This window comes from Ochotona curzoniae, unplaced genomic scaffold, assembly GCF_017591425.1.
Source record: "Ochotona curzoniae isolate NIBS_2020 unplaced genomic scaffold, NIBS_Ocur_1.0 scaffold_3223, whole genome shotgun sequence".
Lineage (NCBI taxonomy): Eukaryota > Metazoa > Chordata > Mammalia > Lagomorpha > Ochotonidae > Ochotona > Ochotona curzoniae.
In genome coordinates, this window is record NW_024467108.1 from 5,498,822 (window position 1) to 5,518,544 (window position 19,723).

Genomic DNA, 19,723 nt, shown 5'->3' on the forward strand with positions numbered 1-19,723 from the left:
CATGAGAGAGAAAGTGAGAGATCCTCCATCCACTGGTCATTCCCCAAATGGCCTCAGTGGTCAAGGTTGGGTCAGTCCAAATCCAGGGGCTTCTTCCAAGTCTCCCATGTGGGTACAGCAACCCCAGGACTTGGGCCGTCCTCTGCTGCTTTCCCATTCTGTAAGCAGAAAGCTAGATGGGAAGTGAGCAGCCAGGACACTAGCTGTCACCCATATGGGATACTGGCACTTGCAGATAGAGCATTAGCCAATTGGGCCAAGGTGCCAGCCGCTGTGTTCTCTACTATAATGAAATGCCTTAATATTTGGAAACGTTTTGTATACAGACAGGCAATGAAAGCAGATTTCTTCTTCCTCTTCCTCTTCCTCTTATTCCTCTTCCTTCTCTTCCTCTTATTCTTACTATTCTTATTCTTATTCTTTATTTGCCTATTTGAAATGCAGACTCAGAGAGAAAGATCTTTCATCAACTGGCCATTCCCTAAATTACCTTAACAGCCAGAGTTGGGCCAGTCCAAAGCAAAAAGCTCCTCTGGGTCTCCCACATAGGTGCAGAGTCCTAAGCACTTGAACCATCTGCTGCTTTCCCAGGCACATTAGCAGGGAGGTAAATGGAACATGGAACAGCCAGAACTTCAGCTGTTAAACTGTGTGTTAAGAAGCAAGTGACCATATGTAGTATCAATTAGATGTCACAATAATGTGAACTGAGAATCCAGAGAGATCACTTGAGTTGGTACTCAGTGATGGAGGTGTGTTGCTGCAGGTGGGTTTTGGAACAAAACAAAGCCACATAGGCATTCAGTCCTGGGAAGGCAGTGTCTTGAAGAGGGGTTCTATAATGTAAGTTGTTGAGTGTCACTCGGTAAGCAGCCTTTGGAGAGAACACACTGGAGCAGGTTTCAAGGCTTAAAGATAGGGACTTTGCCCATCCAACATCAACATGAGGGTGCAGCCATGCGCAGATTTGGGATGCTAAGAATAAGACAGTTACCTGGGAGGAAAAAAAAAAAAACCTGTCAGCAGCCACTCCCTTAGGAGCCTCTGGGTTGAGGCCAAATGTGAGTTTCCTGTGTTTCAGCTTGGGAGTTAAAGGTCATGTTACGTGATGCCTGTCAACAGTGATTCTGCCAGTGGGTGGTAGTCTGCCATGAGTTACAGCATATGTGACTGCTTCTGCAAGCCAGGCACTTCTTCAAGCCATTGAACCCATTGCTCCGTGCAGTCAAGTAACCCTCCTGGCAGCCCTGAGGACGGGGACCAGTCTTCTTTCTTCTAACACATGGGCAAGCGCAGGAGCCAAAGGGTTAAAGTAACTGAAAGGTGACTGAGACATCAATTGGGGGGGGTGGGGAAAGGGGACTAAGATTTCACCCTTGTCCGGACAGTTTTGGAACTCCTGCTTTAACCGTTGTACGACACGGCCCTTTGTGACTACACTAAGAATAGAGTGTTGTGCATAAGGGATCGCTTAGTGTCTGGTGGTTCCAGAAAAGGAATCCCAGGATTACAACCTCCTTCTGCTTCTCTTCATCTCTCTCTGACAGCTCGTGCTTATCTCCCAGTAGGTTCCTCTCACTACCTCCTCACGGAAAGCTGGAGTGCCCAAGGGCCCAATCCTCAGCCCTCTTCTCTCTCACTTTATTTTTAGGGTCAGTACTTCCTGATGCCAACCCTGTGATACTTTTCATGCTTTTTCCCTTCCCGTTTCCCATCCTGGGCCCCCTATCCCTCCCAACCTCTGTTCCCCACCTAGATGGAGCCTCCATCCCTTCTGCTGCATGACCCTCATCTCCTCCCTGCCCCCACCCCTGCTTGTATCCAACTCTGGCAACATCTCGCTGGCCTCCCTGCTGTGTCTCTGTACCTGCCCATTGCCAGTCTGGCTGCCAGGGCCACCATCATTGCTCCCATCCTACTGCTCTGTGCTCCAGCTGTGGCCAGAGGGCACCATGTGTCAGCCTGGCTCTGCTCTCGCCCACACACTCACCCCCATCCACTTGCCTGAAGCACTGGAATGGCCAAAATCCTATGGGCATCTGCACACTGTGACCTTTGCTTTCCTCTCCAGCTTTGTCTCCTACCAAACAGGTCTCAGCTCACTGACCATCGGGGCCCTCAAACAACCATTCCCACTCTTGTTATACAGTCTTAGCAAGCTGTTCCTTCTGTCATCCAACAACCCATACTCCTTCCCATGAACGTCTCTAGCTAGGCCTCTTCCAGGCCTTTTCCTGTCCCCAGCATTGTGAAGCAGCTCCTCTCCTACACAGCATAGATTGCAGGCTGTGCTTTCACATTTATGTCTGTGACTCTGTGACACACATCTGTCCCACCTCCTGGACAATGGGCTCTATTAGAAAGCAGGAGCAGTGGCTTTTGTCCACTAATATCGTATCCCCAGAAGGAGGCCCAGTGCCTAGAGGTACATTGGATGTTCAGCAGACATCTGAATAAGGGAATCCATCAGGAAGTTTGTACTAATATGTCCATTGATATGTATGCAGCCTTGCACCACACCTCATGGTGGTAGAGAAGACTGAAAGATAAGGTTGAGGCCTGTGCTGTGGCATAGCAGGGAGAGTTGCTGGCATCCCATGTGGACAATGGTTCAAATCACGGCTACTCCACTTCTGATCCAGCTCCCTGCTAACAAGCCTTGGAAAGCAGCAAAAGATGGCCTAAGTGCATCCATGTGGGAGACCCAGAAGAAATCCTGGCTCCTGCCTTCATCCTAGCCCAGCACCAGATGTTGAGGCTATCCGAGGAGTAACCAGTAGATGGAAGATCAGTCTCTCCCCCCTCTCGTAATGTTGATTTCCAAATAAACCAATCAAAAGGAAGGAAAGGCCGAAGATGCTGTCCCAGGCATCCACAGTCCCTTGCCAAGCAGTGGTTCCATGATAGCTACTGTGACTCAAGCACTCCTGCCCAAGGCTTCGGAATTCTCTTAAAACAGTGGTGCAGCTGTCCATTCTTCTTTTAAAATATCAAGTAAAGCCTCATGATTCAGTTCCTGTCAGAGTTGATTAAAGGTCGCTTGGAAGCTCAGCTTTCCCAGGATCTGTCACTGCTCTCGGCAGTCTTGCGCTTCCTTTTGCTCCCTTCAAGTCCGCCTTTGACTTCTGAACACATTCTCTGGCCAGGGTTTGTATTTGCTGGTCAAATTCCTCCTGGGGCTGGGCTCTGGGAGACTGCTGGTCCCCAGGTTTCACTGGCAAAGGTTAAGAGGGTATTTTTTCTTGTTTTAGAGGCGTGTTTATCTATTCATTCATTCAGAAGGCAGAGAGAGAATCTTCTGTGTGCTGGTTCACTCCCCCAATGGCCACAACTCCCCAAATGGCTGGACCAGACCAAATCCAAGAGCCAGAAGCCAGAAACTCCATCCAGGTCTCCTGTGGGTACAGGGGCCCTGACACTTGAGCCATCCCCTGGCTGCTTTCCCAGGAACATTAACAGGGAGCTAGATCAGAAGCGAAGGAGTCGGGATTCAATCTAGTGCTCTGACATGGAATGCAAATGTCCTAAGTGGCAATTTAGCATACTGTACTACCATGTGGACCCCTGTTATTGTTTTTAAGATTTTTAAAATTTTTGTTGGAAAGTCAGATATACAGAGAGGAGGAAAGACAGAGAGGAAGATCTTCCATCTGATGATTTATTCACCAAGTGGCTGCAACAGTCAGAGCTGAGCCGATCCAAAGCTGGGAGCCAGGAGCCTCTTCTGTATCTCCCATGTGGGTGCAGGTCCCAAGGCTTTGGGCCGTCCTCAATTTCTTTGCTAGGCCACAAGCAGGGAGCTGGATGGGAAGTGGGGTTGCCGGGATTAGAAACCAGCACCCATATGGGATCCCAGCATGGACAAGGTGAGGACTTTAGCTGCTAGGCTACCACACTGGGCCCAGACCCCTGGTTTTATTTTTTAGTTGTCACCAAAACATTTCATTAAACCCAGGTCTCCAGCACCACCCTGGAGCTCCCCAGGTATCCTTCCCGGCTTTTCTGCCCTTTCTTTACAGGTTTTCTTGTAAGCTGTTAGTCACACTCTGTATAAATGACATCAAGATGGCTGTCTCTGTTTCTACAGGCCATTTTACAGTCTCATAATGTCAGCTAGGATTACATGCATCTATGTGGTGGCTTCCTAGCATGAGGGCTGATGAGGGAAGTGGCTGACTTGACCCCCTCCCAGGACCCCCGTTTGTCTCCCCAGTTACTTGGCACTGCCTTCTCCCGGAGAGCTGTGCCCTGAGAGTGAGCTGGCCTCCAGGTGGGCTTCAAGCTAAAGCACGCCCTCTCCCTCTCCCATTGCCTGCTACCCTGCACGGGCCCCGGAGGCCTGGCGAACCCTCCCATCATCACCCAGCCTGGGGCACTGGATTTTCTCAGCTTGCTCGTGTTGTTTGCCGGTGGAACTTTCACACAGAGCCATCTTTCCATCACGACTCAGCTTCCATAAAACCTGAAGACTCCCTTGTTCCGTTACACCTTTTTATGCTCTGTTTTTCTTTAGTCAGCCTTTGGCAGGACCCTTCCCTGCTAAGCACCACAGGGACGACAAGTGACCCCTGACACAGATTGGAGCGTGTGCCTCGGACCAGGCTTATATCTATTTTTGTTTTGCTGTGTGTTTTGGGAACATCCAATACAGAGATTAAGCACTTAGACTTATCTGGTAAGAGTGAGAGGCCTTGGGCTGGCTTGCCTGTGGCCAGCAGACTGGCATCCTTAAAACTCTTAACCCGCAGCTCGCTGCACTCCTGGGAGATAAGATCTAGCTGCTGTAGTTGGCTTTCCTCAAAGGAGCTCTGGCTTCTGCTGGTTCCCAGCGTGGGGATGGAGAAGAATCTGTCCCAGCCTCCGCTGGGTTCTGAGCAAGGATAGTAGCCTGATTTATGGAGGTTGTTGTGGTGCAAAAACTAACTTTATGTCATAATTGCTCAGCTGCCAAAAGACGTAATTCCACCTCAGCTTCGCCTTGGCAACCTGTTTTTGGCGCTCTGCATAGCCCTGTCACTGCTCTGCATTATTTAAGCAGTAATCTTTAAGAAGGTGAGAAACTATTATGGCTTTTTAGCGCAGTTGACATGATATTGGCGCTCAAGTGGGACCTAGAGCTTCAAACATTTCTAGTGGCTGTAAACCAACTTAAACACCTCCGTGCAGCGTTCTCCTGGCCATGAGATCATAGCTTGCTGCAAGGGGAGAGAGAAAAGAAGAAGATCAAATGTTGTTCAAGAGGGGTTTTTTTTTTCCCCCTCGCCTTTTTTAAGTATTCTTATTCCATTGAGTTGTAGCCGTAGCTTTTGGCCAGGGTCCAGGAGATGAGAATGTAGTGCATTGCCCAGCTGTGAGAGAGTCATGCGCCGCCCAGGAAACATTCTAGATGGATGCAAGACCCAGAGCCAAGGCTGTGAGTTGAACTCTTCCCCAGGGCTCTAGAGCGTGAGCCCTGCGCTGGACAGCACAGTCCATCTGAAGGAGAAGCGGGGGCGGGTGCTGTCCATCACTGGAAAACACACCCCCAGCTTCAAGAACTCTCTACATGTGGTCAAATCTTTCCTTTTTTTTTTTTTTCTTTATTCTGTTTTCTCCTGGGTCTACATTTCCATCATTTCGTGGCAGAATTTATTTCTGTTCATAATTGATACTTCGCTTAGCAGTGTTAAGAAGTCCCAGCAAGTTGAATGTGGGCAGGAAAAGGAGGAAGATATCAATTCTCTTTGCCTAAAAGTTACTCTGCTGGATCCCCACCCACCCCTGCCACCCTCATCCCCACCCACCCCTGCCACCCTCATCCCCACCCACCCCTGCCACCCTCATCCCCACCCCTACCCCCACCCCACCTGGAACGCAATAAGAGATCAAGTGTAGGCGTTTGATAAGGCAATAGGAAAAATGGGAAGACCCCAGGGATTAGGAGATAAAGGAAAGGAGCATTCATTGGATCGGGCTGGCCTGGCTGAATCCCAGCTTGCTTGCTTGCTTGCTTGCTTTTTTTTTTTTTTTTTTTTTAATTATTTTGACAAATGTCTTTTGCTTGGTGTTTCTTTTCTTTCTTTTTTTTTCTTTATTTTTGACAATCTTTACATAGTTAATTAAGGCAGAAAGATTCAAAGTAGATTCCAACTTTCTGTTGAGTGGTTTTGTGACTTGGGTCACATTATCTAACTATTATCTAACTGCTGTGCCTTAGCTTCTGCATCTGTAAAGACTGGGGGATGTTAATAATAATTTACATAGATGTTACGTGGATCGAATGAGACCTTGGGAGAAGCCCCTAATAGAATGCTTAGCCCATACCTTTCATAAATGTTACTTACCCAGCAGGCATTGTGGTGGAAGGGTTAGCCACCACTTCTGACACCTGTGTCCCATATCGGAGTGCCCAGAGTTCAAGTCCCACCTTTGCTTCCTATCCAGCTTCCTGCTAATTTATACCGTAGGAGACAATAGGTGATAGCCGAAAGACTTGGGTCACTGCCATGTGGGAGACCCAAATGGAGTTCCAGAACCCCTAGCTTTAGCCTGGCCCAGCCTGGCTTTTGCTTGTTTGCTAACTGACTCACTCACTCTTTGTTTCTTTTTCTGCCTTTCAAATAAATGATCAGTCATTATGATACCTCAAGCTTTGTTTTTTTAATTAAAAAGGCAAATGTTAGCTGATCCTTTTATTATTAATAATTCATGGAATATCTACTCACTCCGCTGACAACTTATTGAACTGCACTGTTGGGTCATTGAACATGTTTTTAGTGAGGGGGGACACGTAGCTTGGAACTCTGGAATATTGCATTTGAGCGTATAGGTGTGGAAATCCCATTTTGAATCGGTGTTTTCTCTCAGGCTCTCTTCTCTACTGGGAGGCTGTGGCTTCAGATAGTAAAACCCAGAGAGAGAGGGGAAGAGTAGAGGGAAGTAGTAGGTCCAGCACGGACAAGGACAGCCAATTGGATTCTACCATTTCCCAGGGGCGGGAGGGGTGACATTAGCAAGCTGGACAAGCTCTCTTTTATGTGGGTTAGGAAATTGAAATATTCTCCCACTTAAAAAAATCTTCTCTCCCTGAAGCTAAATTCACATAGATAAACAGTGAACTGTTAAGTTTGGAGACAACTGGGATGTACCGCCAAGGATTCCAGAAAGTTCTCTGACAGTCGCACAGCAGTTGGCAAACAATGGTGTTTTGAGCATTTGTATTTTATTCAGAGCTCCCACCCCTCACCTCCGCCCCATCCCTGTGCCCCAAGGAAACAAAGGAAACCACGGCAATGTTGCTTCACATCGGGCAGAGTGAAGCTGTTGACAGATTTGGTACTTTTGCTCCAGAACTCTTTTCCAGTTGCCTTCGTTTTGTTTGTGCTTCTTGTGGCTGGCTAGATGATGTCAGAAGCCGAGAGGCAGGTGGGTGGAGAGTTGTTTGTTCCTGCTCTAAGCAGAGGATTGGATGAGAGCAAATAGGAGAGAAAGCAGAAGACCGAGATGTCCAGCTTTGCCACCTCTTACTCTGTTCCTTTTCAAGGCGAGCCCCAGGTGCTCCTTGGTGAGATGAAGACAATACTTTGAGACTGAGCAGATGGAGAAGCTGATCATGGTAGCAGTGACCCGTTATGGTCACTACTGCCCTCAGTGTCCACGCCAGGCCCTGCGCCAAGGATGACAGCGGCCTTGTTTTATTTTCTCCTTCCCATCATTTCATGTCTCTTAAAAAATGTTTATTTTTATTGGAAAGGCAGATTTACAGAGACAAACATCTTCCATCCCCTGGTTCACTCCCCAGATGGCTCTAACGGCCAAAGCTGAGCCCATCAAAAGCCAGGAGCCCAGGAGCCTCTTCCAGGTCCCAAGGCTTTGGGCCATCATCTTCAGCTTTCCCAGGCCATAAACAGAAAGCTAAATGGGATGTGCAGCAGCCGGGACATGAACCAGAGTCCATATGGGATGCTGGTACTTAGAGGTGGAGGATTAGCCAGTTGAGCCATTGCACTGCCCCCTCATGATCTTGTCTTACAAAGGAGGAGACGTCCCACAATAAATGGTGAACTCAACCTCAGGCTATAACTCCAGCTAGAGGGAATCACTGTGGCAGGTCTGTAATGATCCTTCCCTAGGCCCCTATCTCCAGAGAGAGCCAAGAGATAAGAAAAGGTAACTGGCTGCAATAAATAAGGACTCCCAGAATGAGAAAGGAATTAATCACTTAATGCAGAGAACGCCCAGGAAACGCGAGCCAGAGCCAAATGTAAACCAGACAGTCCCCCCCCTTGACCTCTAAACGCCGAGCCACTTGGCTTCCCCTCCTCTTACAATTAATTGTGACCCTAGGAAATCCTGTTGTACTCCCAGCACAAGGCTTATTATTAAGTAATTTACAGCCCTGATGTGGTTCAGTTGGTCCACAGTTTATACCCTGTTTCACTAAACTATGGCCTAGTAAATTTGCAATTATGGGTTGTTGTGTTTTTTTTTTTTCATCGATTCATTTTAATCGTAGCGTTCAACCCTGGAGATCATGTTTCCAGATTGTACCTAAGCCAAGCTGAAAGAGACACCCACAAAGGAAAATGGCTCGGCAGGAAGAGGTGGGGTGGAGAGTGTGCAGTGGCCGACTGGAATGTCTGACTGCTTAAACCACAAGCTGTGAACCCCCAGAACGAATGCCCTGAGCACAGTGGGTGCCTGGGCAAGAGCAGAGGTGCACCCACCCTTTCCCTAAACACCCACAATTTGTGGTTGATGGTAAAGAGTAGAAACAATAAGTTTGCCTCACTACTTATCTAAGCACTAATTTCATTCGGTAACCTGTCAAAAAGCCTTTAAAAAGAATGAATACCTCTGAGTTCCACTTCTACTCCATCTAGAAACATCACCGTGGGGCCACAGCAAGTCAGACAGAAAGGGCTTGGAAGCCCCCAACACCCTTCCTTTCTGATCTGTTGTTTGCCATTTTAGAAATGCTCAAGGTGAATTGTCCTTTTTTATCAGCCTGTACTGAAATATCGAAACCTTCTATGACAAATGAAAACCAAAGATGTTTTATTAAAAATGCATGACTGTGTTTTTATATAGACTTGCTCACAGCAGTTTGCTTTTATAGTGAAACAAGGGAATAATTAAGTAAATCATGATATTCCATTCAAGGGAGCAGCCTTTTGGAATTATGTTTAGCAACAGGTTTTAAAAACTCGGGCCCGGCGCGGTGGCGCAAGTGGTTAAGGTCCTTGCCTTGCACGCCCGGGATCCCATATGGGTGCCGGTTCTATCCCGGCAGCCCCGCTTCCCTTCCAGCTCCCTGCCTGTGGCCCGGGAAAGCAGTCGAGGACGGCCCAAAGCTTTGGGACCCTGCACCCATGTGGGAGACCCGGAAGAGGCTCCTGGCTTCGGATTGGCATAGCATCGGCCGTTGCGCTCACTTGGGGAGTGAATCATCGGACGGAAGATCTTCCTCTCTGTCTCTCCTCTCTGTATATCCGCCTTTCCGATAAAAAAAATAATAAAAATAAATCTTTAAAAAAAATAAATAAATAAAAATAAAAACTTGTACCACAGGCTGCAAAATTATGTGTGTCTGCCACAAATACAGCCTTAAAGTTTTTTTTAACTGAACACATATAAAATCAAAACTTGCAGTAGTTATTTAATGGACAATAGTCTTGTGAGTGATTTTTATGTTTATGTTTTTTTATTTCTATCTTTTTAATAATTATAATTATCAAATCATGTATGTCTCTATGTATACACATAGAGGTCAATGCAGTTATTTAAGAATACTTCACCTGGGCCCGGCGCGGTGGCGCAAGTGGTTAAAGGTCCTCGCCTTGCACGCCCGGGATTCCATATGGGCACCGGTTCTAATCCCGGCAGCCCTGCTTCCCTTCCAGCTCCCTGCCTGTGGCCTGGGAAAGCAGTCGAGGACAGCCCAAAGCTTTGGGAACCTGCACCCGCGTGGGAGACCCAGAAGAGGCTCCTGGCTTTGGATCGGCATAGTATCGGCCCATTGCGCTCACTTGGGGAGTGAATCATCGGACGGAAGATCTTCCTCTCTGTCTCTCCTCTCTGTATATCCGCCTTTCCAATGAAAAAATAATAAAAATAAATCTAAAAAAAAAAAGAATACTTCACCTGTTTGGAACTCAGCTATCTTGAAAATCTGCAATATAGTGAAGATCCTGGAAGTGATAAGAAAATATATTCTGAGCAGCCAAAGCCAGTGTTGTAAGGTTTATAGGGAAAAAAAGGCCAGGGAAGGAGCCTCAGACCTGGCATTCAGACTGTGTCGGCCCCTGCTTCACCCACGGTCCCCAGGACACCTGCTCTATGCAGGCCCCACCAGTAGTCCAGACCAGCAGCAGGATAGTTACACAGGAGCAGAAGGGCTGCTGCAGGCAGGTCGGACAGCAGGAGCCGACATGGGGCACGTCCCATGCTGACTTCACTCCAAGACCCAGTCCTGGGCCTCAGGCCACTATGAGGACCTGTCTGACTGTGTCATCACTGAATGATGGCATGGTTGTATCCATGGTCCAGAAGTCATCAAGAAAATAACTTTTTCAAATTGTAAAAAACTCTTCAACAAATGTTTTTGGAAAGTTTCATCTCATGTAGCTAAACATAGAAGGCAAAGAACAAAAGGGAATAATAGGACAAGCCTTAGTTGTGTCACTTCTTTGTTGTCTATCCATAAGAGCTCGTTTTCTTACCATTCTTTATATATATATTTTTTTCCTTTGTAGCCTTCTTTTTTTTTTTAAAGATTTATTTTTATTGGAAAGGCGGATATACAGAGAGGAAGATCTTCCGTCCGATGATTCACTCCCCAAGTGAGCACAACGGCCGGTGCTATGCCGATCCGAAGCCAGGAGCCTCTTCCGGGTCTCCCACGTGGGTGCAGGTTCCCAAAGCTTTGGGCCGTCCTCGACTGCTTTCCCGGGCCACAGGCAGGGAGCTGGAAGGGAAGCAGGGCTGCTGGGATTAGAACCGGCGCCCATATGGGATCCCGGGTGTGCAAGGCGAGGACCTTTAACCACTTGCGCCACCGCGCCGGGCCCGGAAGAATATTTTTTAAAAAAAATCAGGGTGTCACTGAAAATGAAGTGTCATGTCCCACATTCATTGTTCATTTAAAAATAAATGAAAGTCCCGCTTCACCCCAACCTCCCTCTAAGGCAGGGTGATCAGCACCTGGCCTGAGAAAGGTTGCGGCCAAGAAGTGGTGGGTCACAGGAGCGGGTCTAGCTTTGTCATTGCCTCACTGAGTCCTTGCAGGTATGTCGCTGAACCTGGCCACAGAATGAGGACTGCTTTGTGAAGATAAAATCGGGATTAATTAGTAAGACAGCCACTGATAATCAGGAGTGTCCCTTGAAATGAGGAGTTGATTGCATGTCTTAGTGAGTTCCTTTCTACAAGGACTCCAGCCAGTTCCTCTTCCCCTGTGCGACCCCACTCACCCATCTCTGAGTATGGATGGGGTGGGCCCAGCCTGCCTCATGCCGTGTCTCAGCTCCAGACACTGAAATAAATACTAACAACTGCTGTCTACTTTTCCTGCCCTCCACACGTGCATATCCTGTCTGTGGCTCCAGGAGTTTCCCAGGCGAGCCTTGCAAGAAGGCGTAACTCTCCTTTCTGTTTGTCTCCTAGCGACAGGCATCACACCTCCAGTGCCATCCCTGTTCCCAAGAGACAGAGCTCCGCCTTCCGAGGTGCGGATGGCGGCTTTTCCGGGGCCTTCCCTTCCCCAGACCCAGGACGCCGCAAGCGGGCCAGCTCAGAGAACGAGAGACTGCAGTACAAAACCCCACCCCCCAGCTACAACACGGCCCTGGCCCAGCCTGCCGCGGCCACGCCGCCCGGGGCGGAGTCAGAGAGAAAGGCAGCGGCGGCGCTGTCCTCCTCCTTGGACACCTCCTTGGACTTGTCCAAAGAAAGCAAGAAAAAAGGAGTGGATCTGGAGGACAGCTTGAACAGAGAGTCCTTGAGCCTGCACACCAGCCAGGAGCAAGGAGAAGGCCTCGCCGGGCACTTGGCCACGGTGAATGGAACGGTGCTATCCGGCGAGCAGGCAGGCCCGGCCATGGCTGCCCAGCTCCCGGGTGTGTTCCCCCCAGCCTCGGCCTCAGAGGCTGAGCTGTGCTGCACTGTGGAGCAGGCAGAGGAGATCATCGGGCTGGAAGCCACTGGCTTCACATCGGGCCACCAGCTGGAAGCCTTCCACTGCATCCCAGTGGACAGTGCGGTGGCCGTGGAGTGTGATGACCAAGTCCTGGGGGAGTTTGAAGAGTTCTCCCGGCGAATCTATGCACTGAATGAAAATGTCTCGAGCTTCCGCCGGCCACGCAGGAGTTCTGACAAGTGAGGCGAACAAACACGCCCTCACTGGGGCCACCGCCCCTGACACACAGGGGGAAGCTGCACTCACCCTTTGTAAGAATGATGGCACACAATACACAGAGCCAGAGGAGATCCTCAGAGACCCAGGCTGGACAGTCGACGGGCAGGTCAGGGCCAAGGTCTGCGTTCACTGTCATGATTGGCATGTCAGGCCCGATGCTTGTTCCAAGGCGAAAGTCACCCTCTAGTTGCGAAGAGAGCTTGTAGCTCGAGTCACCTGGCACACAGCTGTGCTTTATTTACACTTGTATGTTATCCCCAGAGGGAAGATGATAATATATACATAATATAATGAACTCACCTTTAGTTTCTCGCAAGCATCTGCCCTCTACCATAGTTCGTGAAACTGTGGAGCCACAGAGTATTCAGCAATAGCTTTCTGCCATTTCCTGAAAGGGCTGTGGCTGTCCATCAGGAGATTGGGCAAGAACTATAATAGAGGTCTCCTTGTACCCCAGACCCTCATCCCCTGCCCCCAGGCACAACTGTAGCCCACCTATAGACCCCTCTGTTGCCCCCACCTCCACAATGGATGGGCCGTACAGCCTGAGAACCGAGAATGTCACATTCACTGGCTCTTTAACTCCATTGCTGGGATAGTCCATCTTACCCAGTCAACCCTGACCTCCTACTTCCTCCGCCCCACCCCAGTGTACCCCTCAGCTTAGAGAGTGTGCCTCCTGTGGAGCCCAGGCGGTTCTCCAAGACCCTGGGACCACTATACTCAGAGGGCAGCCAGTCCCCCAGGGGCCAAAGTGTTCAAGCGGGCAGATGCTGCGTGCAAGAACCAGGCATGCTTTCTGGCCGTGCACTCGGCAGACAAAAAAAAATCCCTGTGTGTGAATCCCATGCTAATTTATGAAATTTCAATCTGAAGGAAGACATTGAACTCATATCTGCTGAAACCTAAGTAGAGACGGCAGTCGGACTAGTGGGATTAGAGACTAGATGAGGCATAGAATGTTATTGGTTATGTGTGCAATTTCAGAAATATTAAATTATGTTTTTGAATTCCAGTTTGTCATTCCTGCATTCAGAATTCATTTGCTGTTGCTTTACACATTATGTACCCAAGGACATTGCCTCAGGGTTGCAAACTCCTTAAGGAAAATTTATCTATATATCCATGTATTATATAGAAGAATAAAAACTGATTACTTCACTTAACTTGCTTTTTTTTTTTCTCCAGCTTTGAAATTCTCCTGACACACCTCATTATGTTACTTCCTGGCAGGACCAGCCCAAGCAGAAACCCATGCAGGTTCACATTCTTGCCCTTATCCATGTTTACACACTAGAGCAATATGGTGCTCACAGGGGCACTGCCTCCAGGACCTGAGCTTGTCCCCCAAACCACCTAATTCAGACCCCTCATGGTCTTGTTCCTTTTTCCCAAGCATCCCTGGACTCAGCTTTAGTTTTCGACGAACTCATTCCATGAAACAGCACCTGTTGCCAGTTCTTCATACAGAGATCTCACAGGATGGTTACACAGCCTTCCAGCAACTGAATGCTTCCACCTGACCCGACCAGGGCCAGCTTTGTCCACAAGAAGAGGCAGGGTCCTTCCCACCCTGGAGTGGAACCCCTTACCCATGCACTGTCCTAAGTTGCAGACTTGCACAGGGTAGGGAGGGTGTCTTGGATGCGCATGGTGCTATGAAGTGTTAGCCAACTTAAGACACACTGCGGAAGGTCAGTGTTAGTGTTACAGAATGGGAGGCAGGCCCCCCACAGGTGACATGGGATGCCCCCACACACGGGCACCCGTTTCACCTCCGTGTCACACTCAGCCCAGGGACATGCAGCATGGCTATGGTCTTGTTGGGATGTAGAACCCCAGTGAAAACCCTGGCAATTCTGATGTTCCTCTCAGATTCCACATCCCTCTGGGGGTGGGGGATGGCCCGTCAGGGCGCACTGTGCAGAGAGCCCCTGGGCCCAGCCTCTACAGCTTTCACTGTCCCCTGGGGGGCCCTGCCCTGCCCTTGAGCATGAGTCCTCAGAACAGGCCAGCTGCTTTGGCCCACACTGTCCAGTGACAGATGCCTCAGGATGCCACTTAGCTTTGGGGCTCAGAATTTTCATCTGAGCTGCTGGAAAGTTTCTACCACAACCTGGGGAGAAGGTACAGTATTTTGTCTATCTCTAGGAAAAGTCCGTCAACATCTTCCAAAGCTACGGGATTCATTTTAAGTGGACAAGTCCATAATATGGCATGCATGCTGTCCCTACTAACCTTCATTTAATTCGTCTCGTAAATCACTAAGAAAAATCTCACAGAATTTGCTTGGAAGATGCACGTCGCAGAACTCCTTGCTGCCTACTTCTGAACTACAGCAAGCCCTTTCCGTTTTCATAACACCCAGATACTTGTAACATCCAGCAAGGGTTATCAGGTGAATATCCAATTGTTTTCTCTTGCCACTTCCCCCTTAACCACCTTAGAAATTGCACAGACTTGTTTCCCCTTCAGAATACTAGTTTTGGAAGATTGTATCCAGCTCTTTTTTTTTTTAAGCCATTCTAATGGTGCCCATTTATCCTGACCTCACCGATTATTTAAATAATTTTTTAAACCACCACCAATAATACATGTGGCATGTGAAACTGATCTGTTGTTAACTGGAAGAAAATTCAGCATCTGTATTTATAAAATAAAATTGATTAGTATTTATTTGGAGAGTTCAAAGTGTACATTGTTTTCCTGCCATGTTTGAGTGCTGCCCTCATTGTTTTGAATTTCATCGTGAAGCTGCGTTAACTATGGAAAACCTGGTTCTGCAGCAACAGGCAGCCGTTCAGCGTGGCCTGGGCGAGCTCAGTGCTCTCGCTTCCTGCTCAGACCCTGGGCGGGGCAGAGTTAACCACATGGAGATTCATTAAGTCCTGACCGCCACCACATTTCCCTAATGGGGCCAAAGTGTCTTCACAATTAATTAGAATTCGATGTGGTGGTAATGCTATGATGGACAAAGGCGGAGCACTGGGCCCTGGAATGCAGAGACAGCTGTTCTAACTCAACAGCCAGAAGGCTGAGCAGATGAAAGATACTTAAAGAGTTCACGTCCCGGAGGGAGACAGCCCAGCGAGCAGAGGCCCGAGGCAGCCCAGCGCCTCGTGTGAGAGTGGCAAACAGCAGTGGAAGAGACGTGAAGCAAGGTGAGGGCAGAGAGCCAGTGCAGGCTGGTGGGGAAGGGCTCCCGGTGCCCAGCCAAGAGGTTTGGACAAACACGGTGGCCTATGTGGGGGCTTGAGCTCAGGAGAGTAGCTGTGTTCCATCTGGATGGAGGCTGAAGGCCGGCGACACACTTGAGTTGTCCTCACCTGTGACAGAGGTGACGGAGGCGTGGACTTGGTCCCCAGTGTGGTCAGAGCTTCCCAGTGAGGAAAGCTGGTCTTGCTGTGTGCCAGGGCACAGCTGGCATCTGTGAGGAATCTGCAGTGGCCATCGCTCTCCTCTGCAGCTCTGCTACTCTGAAGCCATGGCCTCGGGTGGATCACTGAACTCCTAGGAACCCCCACATCTGTGACAAATCACAAAGAATTGTGCCCTTGCGGCTCGCGTTTGTTGGGGGCTTACAGCACCACAGTGTGGGGAGGGGAGGCCCTTCAGGTCCTCTCCTTCTTGACCAGGGGATGTCTTAGCCGTGACCCTTGGTCATTGTCAGGCTTCCTGCACCGGTGCTGGATCTAGCTCCCAGTCCAGGAAGCATGGGTTCCCCCCACCTTGCCCGCCCACCCCGGGGTGTGGAAAGTGTGTGGGAAGCCGGGCACGTGTTAAGGAAGGGATATGATGGTCTCCATGAAGCACATGCCCGGTGGGACGGGTGGTTCACACCAGGTCTCCTGGGCATCCTACTCATCAGTCCTTGGAGGGGCCACTGAAACACAGAGATGTATTTGTTACACAAAGTGCATGTCCCAGACAGACCTGGACTTGGGTATTGGGAATGGGGAGCTCGAAACCAGCAGAAAGCAGTGCACTGCCTGGGCACCCCAAGCCTCCAAGGCTGCCTCCTGCCAGGGCACCCTCCGCTCTGGTTGTCCCCTGCACGCAGACTCGGTGCCTGTGGTTGGGATTTTGCACAGAGTAAAGAGCTTTCTTTTTCTTTCACTTTTCTTCCTCCCCTGAGCGCGTCTAATTACAATTTTATAGGTAGACAGCTCAGCCTTGTGGATTTTAAATGAATCTTTTAAAATACATGTCTAGAAAACAATTCCAACTTGAAACAAGGGCCAGGAGTCCAGAAAAAGGAATCTGGATAAAAGTGAGAATGACAGGCAGCTGAAGAAACAGCTACAGCCAGGCCCAGACATTCAACTCAGGGACACTTGCTATTGACCCTAAGGCTAGACCATCAGAAAGAGAATGCATTCATTTTAGTTTGATGGGGAAACACATAGTTTTAAGGAAGCATATCCTTTCAAATGGTTAAAATGTATATATATTTTTAATATATTATATATATATATCTATTTAATCTTATTTGAAACGTGAGGAGAGAGATCTACCAGCCACTGGTTCACTCGCCATATGCTTATAACAGCCACAGCTAGGCCAGAGCAAAGCCAGAAGCCAGGCCCTCATCTGGGTCTCCCATATGGCTGCTGGGCACCCACGTTCCTGAACCGTCACCTGCTCTTTCCCAGGTTGTTAGCAGGAAGTTAGAAGCAGCACTTGAACTCCCATAAGGCATTCAACCATGAGACCAGACATCAGCATTAATGCTGTAAGGGACATGCCTGTTCTAACCTCCAGTGCTTGCCTGCAGGCAGCACTGGGCTCAAAGGTTCTTGTAGGGATGCCAGTGTCAATACCAGGGTGCCAAGTTTCCAGCTCCCTGCTAATGTACACACTGGGAGGCAGCACTCCCCACCTTGGGTGATGGCTCAAGTACTTGGGTCCCTGCCACCAACATAGGAGACTTATATTAAGTTTTGGGCCCCTAACTTCAGCCTGGCCCAGCCTGTGTGTTGCAAATACTGATGGTATCTTCTCTCTCTGCCTTTCAAATAAATAAAAACAAAATTGTAAGTTAATTTACTTGCAAACAATTGTTTTTAGTTCACTTCTAGAAAGCAGCCCCTTCCTCCCAGAACTTGTGTGTTCTGCAAATGACTTGCTCTTTGGGGCAGGGCTCAGCCACGCTTGATTATGGGGTGTGCACCTCCCAAGCCACCTTATGCACAAGTGATGTCCCCCAGAACTTCCTAACCTCAAGGCCTGGCTCTTTGCTTTCCGAAACCAACCTGTCACTCGGACTTCTCCACCTGGCCACCTTGATCCCCAGGGGCAGTGGGCCTTGGGACAGGGGGAGTGTGGAGGTGGTCTAGCACCCCCTAGAGGTTGGACTCATGCCTATGTGGGTCTCTGGAAGCTCAGCCAAGGCCCACCAAGGCCAAAGTAGGCATCTGGAATCACCTGTGACCCTCGGAGGCAGAGAAGAGGTGTGAGCCTGGGATGGAAGGATTGTCCTGTAGATTCCCTAAGACCATGTGAGCCACCAGCCAGGACATCAGGGCCACCTGGGGACATCTGCCCACAGCTCCCATATGTCAAGCACTGGACAAGGCTCCAGGGTGAGAGGTACCCAAGGCAGGCACAGTCCTCTCCCTACCCTAAAGGTGCCAGGCAAATGTCAGGGGATACAAAATTACAGATGGAACTGGCAGATAAGACGGGTAGTCACGGAGGAAGGGGCATGACCTTGTAGCCAGAGGAGCAGGCAGGGGCTTGGGAGGAATCACCGCGCATGCACAAGGTTAGTGAGGAGTGGAAAGGGGGGTAGGAATAAGCCTCAAGGAGCTGTGCCCCAGGTCACACTTGGGAAGGAGGCAGGCAGAGAAACAGGAAGGACACCCTGGGAACTGGGAACACTGGGGAGTGACTGGTGCAGGGACTGTGGCAGGCTGTGGACTGGGTGTAGCCATCATTTCCCTGGTGACCTCCAAAAGAGGCACTTCCGATATGGAGGATGAGTGAGGATGCAGGTGGTACCGGGAAGTGGGAGTGACCGCGAGGAGGTGGGCCCAGGCAACAGAAGCATTCCCGCAAGCAGCATGTCCGTGGCCGTGGCTGTGGCCGTGGCAGCTGGAAGAGAAAGGTTTCTTGCCAGTGCCAGCAAGAGGAGGCAAAGCAGGGAGAGGACAAGGGTTCTGGGACCATGGAGACAGCCAGGTCCCAGGGAAAAGGGCAGGGGGTGGGGCACAGGGAAGGCAGGAGGGCGCCGGAGGGTGGGATGCTCACCTCGCCGGCCTAGGGTAAGGCCTGATTGTATGGCTGACAGGGAAAGAGGCAGCAGGCATCATGTCAGCAGCTGGCAGCACCTTTAGAAAGTGCTTCCTGAGTTTTAGGGGAAGGAAGCAGCTGCTCTCCCCAGCTGCCCCATGGCCCGGGGAGCCCCTGGCTTCCGGCACCATCTAGGTTGCTCCATCAGTCTTGTCTGTGCCTGCAGCCTACCCTCGTGGCTGCCCACACAGGAGGCCTGTCTTATGGTGGCTCTGACACCCTAAGACTCATCATGTAAATCAGCAAGACAAGGAAACACTTCTCTCAGTGGGACTGGTCAACTAAACGCCAAGGGACAGGACCTCTTGCAAAAATCATCCATGTGAAAGGATTCAGGAGGGGGCCTGGCACAGTAGCCTAGGGACTCACCAGTGACCACCCTTCGCTGCTGCCCCCAATGCTCCCAGTCTGGGCCATTGTGATGCATGCCCTGGGACTCTGGAGGTGAGGTAGGGAGCATGAACCACATAGAGGAGACACTATTGACCTGCCCCACGTGAAGCAAGAAGGAACAGAGGTCCCTTCTTAGGGAAGTGAAGTTTGTCTGCAGTATCAAAGGCGCAGACCCAGAGCCATGAGCAGGATGAGGAAGTGCCTAGGAGGCAGGTGCTCACGCCACCCCACAGCTGTGGCTGGCCAGGGTGCAGGGGGCTTCCTGGGAGGGGCCAGGTGCTCCATCTGGGGACCGGGGCCCATGTGAGCAAGGGAGTGTGTGGAGGTCTGACCCCACAAGCACTTAGACCCTGAGAGATAGGCCTGGGAAACTTGGCCTTGCCAAGTTCATTTCCTATGCAGGCTGCGCAGGCTCCTGGGGATTTCACCAGCCACGTGCTACCCAGCTGTGGAGCCTGGCACAGCTAGACCGGCATCTGCTGATGCAGCGCTGTGGCTCCCCCTGTCTGACCAGCCACAAGACCCAGTGCTGCAATGCACGCCCCATGTGAGCAGCCTGCTTGGGAGAAGGAAGCATGGTGAACGGGTAGAAAGAGCTCAGTGTGGCCCAGTGGAAACACCACCACTTTGCAAATGTGCTGAGAA

General features: G+C 50.0%; 1 protein-coding gene across 2 annotated transcripts in view; it reads left to right on the forward strand.

Moving 5' to 3' along the window:
* Nucleotides 1-13,558, forward strand: part of UVRAG (UV radiation resistance associated) — a 292,819-nt gene extending 279,261 nt beyond the window's left edge. For both annotated transcript variants that reach the window (XM_040963924.1, XM_040963925.1), the window contains exon 15: nt 11,644-13,558. In XM_040963924.1, the coding sequence (XP_040819858.1) occupies nt 11,644-12,358 (715 nt within the window). In that variant the 3' untranslated portion in view covers nt 12,359-13,558. The remainder of the gene's footprint in view (nt 1-11,643) is intronic.
* The last annotated feature ends 6,165 nt before the right edge of the window (nt 13,559-19,723 follow it).